The following is a 3993-nucleotide window of genomic DNA, read 5'->3' on the forward strand; positions in this document are numbered from 1 at the left end:
GGGAGAGGGAGGGATTTCTTCTGTAAATATCCACCTTAAGTCTGGTACGCAAGTTAGAGTTTCACTCTGCTTCTGAAAGTCTTTGCTCCTGTGAGTGAATATAGGATAACTTCTTGAACAACGAGAGTATCAGGTTGAATTGTACTTCATTTATTATTTTGTATTGGATGAGACTTTTTTTTTCACATGTTCTGGTACATTGGGTGACCAGTTTAATTATGTGGCTGACTATCTCCAAGTGAGATTACTCTTAATTTGGTGGTCAGTCATGTGAGGCTGAGAGATTTTTTAAGCAAAAAACAGATTGTTTATTACACAAGACAAAAACAGAGAGAAAAACAATGTTCCCAACAGCACCATTCGGCCGCTTGAGCCTGCTCTGCTCTGCCATTTCTACAGGATCAGAGCTGATCTGACATTCTTCATGGTTGCTTTTCTGTGATTTCCCCATAATCCTTCATCAAGAAACTATGTCAGCCTTCAATTTACACAAGGCCCCACTTTGCCTCACTGTTCCGTGGCAACGAGTTCCAGAGGCTCTCAACTGTTGACAGAAGAAATTCCTCCTCATCTCAGTCTTAAATTGGTGGTGGCCCTATATTCTGAGACTATGCTCTTTGGTCTGAGATTCTTCCATGAGGTGAAAAATCCTTTCAAGCCTCATCTAATATGTTTCATCACTTCTCATTCTTCTGAACTCGTGAGTAGACTCCCAACAAGTTTAGCCTTTGCTCATACGACAGTCCCTCTGGACAAGGGAACATCCTGGAGAACATTCTCTGAACTACCTTAAATGAAATGATACCTTTCCTTCCCTAAAAGGGGACCAAAACTATTCTCAGCATTCGACATGTGGTCTCACCAGCACCTTGTACAGTTGCAGTAAAACATCCCAACTCCAAAACTCCAACCCCCTTGAAATAAAGTGCCAATGTTCCATAAGCCTTCCTGATTACCTGCTGCAACTGTGTGCCCACATCAATTTACACAGAATTTAATCCAGAGAAATTACACCCAATATTAAATCTCTAAGTTATATCTGAACTGGTTTGGCCCAAACTTTTCCTGTGAACTATAGAATTTTCTTTCATGAATACTCTCAAATCTCAGAATAAACATTTTCTGCTTTTAATACCTTCAGAGCTCAAACCAAACTCTCTTGGTTCGGAAGTTCTACTCGGCTGACTTTTTGTTCCTTTTCCCACCGAATTATTCTGAGCTCTATATAGTAGAGACTAAACTTGATTCTGATCACAGTCAGATCTCCAAAATGAATAAAATACCTTCTAACCCTGGGTTTATAAACTAAAATCAATCCTTGATTGTTCTGAACTGAAAACAAGATAATGTCCTTTGATGTTTGCTCATGTTGTAAATCAACAGAGTCTAAACAATTTCCCATTAACTCCACAGCCACTTGCTTTCTGAGCAGTGCTGGAGGAAGGTCACTGTTTCACAAAGACTCATTTTTTATTTTAAAGAAAACTTTCAGTGTCTCCATCGTAAAAGCCAACTTCCAAGACTGGAATTTATATAAATTATACATCTTTCATCACTGTAGTTACTCAGGAACTCACTGGCATTTCAGCTGTCTCCATAACTCAAATGAATCCCTTCCCCGACACAGAGAAGGTGAACATCCTTTCCCCAGTGTGAACTCACTGCTGTAGAGTGGGGTGAGTTCCTCACCTGAAATCAGTCCTGCAGTAAGAGCATCTGACATGGACTCACGTCAATGTGAACAAGTACATGGGAGGTCAGCTCCCAGGAACTTTTCAAATACTTCGTTCAGTTTGGACATTGTAAAGGCTTCTCCCCTGTGCAAACCCGATGGTTTCTCAGTTGGCTGGATGACTGAGTGAATGCTTTTCCACATTCAGCACGTGAACAGATTCTTCACACAATGTCCTCACTAGTGTTTCAGCAGGCTGGATGACGGAGTGAATATGTCCCTCACTTGGTGCAGGGGGAGTCAGCCTCTCCCCAGTGTGAACTGTCCACAAGGTGGCAGATTCAGTGAATCCCCTCACTCAGCTTATTCACAGGCAGTCTGCTGATGTACAGTCAGTTCAGATAAACGCCTCAACACCATCCTGCAGTGGGAACAGGAAAACACTCTCATCAGTGTGAACTCACCGATGTGTCATCAAGCTGGATGTGTCGGAGAATCCCCATCCCACACTAGGAGCTGGTGAATGGTCTCTCCCCGGTGTGAATTCGTTGATGTGTCTGGAGGCTGGAAGCCAAAGTGAATCCCTTGCCGCACGTACAGCAGATGAACGGCCTCTCCCCAGTGTGAACTCGCTGGTGTATCAGCAAGTTGGAGGAATTAGTGAATCCCTGCCCACACTCGGAGCAGGAGAATGGTCTCTCCCCAGTATGAACTCGCTGGTGTCTCTGGAGGTGGGATTTCTGACCGAATCCCTTGCCACATTCAGAGCAGGAGAATGGTTTCTCCCCAGTGTGACTGCGCCGATGAGTTTCCAGTTCAGTCGGGGATCTGAATCCATTTCCACAGTTTCTCTTTGTGACTCCGTTTATGTTTCGAGAGGTCAGATGATCGGTTGAACGCTCGTGCACACACACTACACACATACAGTTTCTCACTGCTGTCAATGGTGTTTTCTCCTTCCATGTTCAAAATCCAATGAGATTCAGGTTACACCGAATTGGGCCACTCTGTGAAATCCTGATCAGTTGCAGTTTCCCGACTGTAAATCCTCTCCTTCTAATATCCTGTGGAATTGATTTAGAACAGAAATAATGGAAGTGAGAGTCTCCTCATAAAAAATACAAAGTCATGCATCTGTCCCAGTATCTCATTTGGCTCCATGTCAAATGTATGAATACAAAGGCCAACATATGAACTATCGGGCCCTCCTGCCTGCTCCATCATTCAATAAGACCAATACCGATGAGTTCATGTTTTGAATTTCCAGCTACACCCAATAACTTTTGATTCCCTGGTTGAACAAGAATCTATCCACCTCTGCCTTAAAAACGTTCAATGACCCAGTCTCGACCGCCTTTTGAGGCAGAGAGTTCCAAAATCACACTCATCTTGAATGAGGAACTTATCTCTGTTTTAAAACGAGGAGTCTTCGTTTTGGAATAGTCTTCCCCATTCTGGACTTACCCTCAGGAGAAAATATCTCCACGTTCACCTCGTCAAAACCCATTCAGGCATGAGTCAAATCACACCTCACTTTTCTGAACGTGTGAGCATACAAGCCCAGGCTGTCCAAAATATCCTAAGATAACCCACTCATTCAGATATCAGTCTATTGAACCTCCACCGCATTTACACCCTTCCTTCAATAAGGAGACCAAAACTGCACACAGTTGTGGAGGTGTGGTTTCACTTATGCCCTGTACAACTGAATCATCAACTCCTTACTTTTCTGTTTGATTCCACTTGTGATAAACAATAACATTCCATGAGCCTTCTTCATCACTTGTTGTTAACTATATACCCATGTTTTGTGCATCACACACCAGACCCCCTAGATATCTCAGCCCCACAAGATTCTGCACCTATCCTCTGGACTGATTTTCTTTGCTCGTTTTTCCCCTGGAGTGAACAATTTCACATTTTGCTATATCATAGCTCACCTGAAATATTCATTCAAAAAGGCTGCAGACTATTGTAGAGAAATTAAGTCTTCTTCACAGCAACCTTTCCTGATAGCTTTGTATCAACACAAAGTGCAGCTACCATGACTTCATTCCCCTCATCCAAGTCATTGATATAAACTGCAAAAGGTTTTGGTTGAGCAGAACCCTGTGGCTCCCTACTCATCACATTCTGACAATCTGAAACAGACCCATTTATGTATATTCTCGGTTTTCTGCCAGCCAGCCAATCCAGTTTCCAGGCTGGTATGTACCACTAAACCAGTAGCTCCCTCTCTGAACAGACACCTTCTCCATGGTACCTTGTGAAATGCCTTCAGGAAAGCCAAGTACAATCTATCATCAGGCTCCCTTTATCCA

General features: G+C 43.1%; 1 protein-coding gene across 1 annotated transcript; it reads right to left on the reverse strand.

Moving 5' to 3' along the window:
- Positions 1–2181: 2181 nt before the first annotated feature.
- LOC125482267 (zinc finger protein 664-like) lies at positions 2182–2595 on the reverse strand. Its single transcript, XM_048594310.1, has one exon. The coding sequence runs from the start codon at positions 2593–2595 to the stop codon at positions 2182–2184; it is 414 nt and encodes a 137-aa protein (XP_048450267.1).
- Positions 2596–3993: the final 1398 nt, after the last annotated feature.

Source organism: Rhincodon typus, unplaced genomic scaffold (genome assembly GCF_021869965.1).
Source record: "Rhincodon typus isolate 14 unplaced genomic scaffold, sRhiTyp1.1 hic_rhity00007979, whole genome shotgun sequence".
NCBI classification, from domain to species: Eukaryota; Metazoa; Chordata; class Chondrichthyes; order Orectolobiformes; family Rhincodontidae; genus Rhincodon; species Rhincodon typus.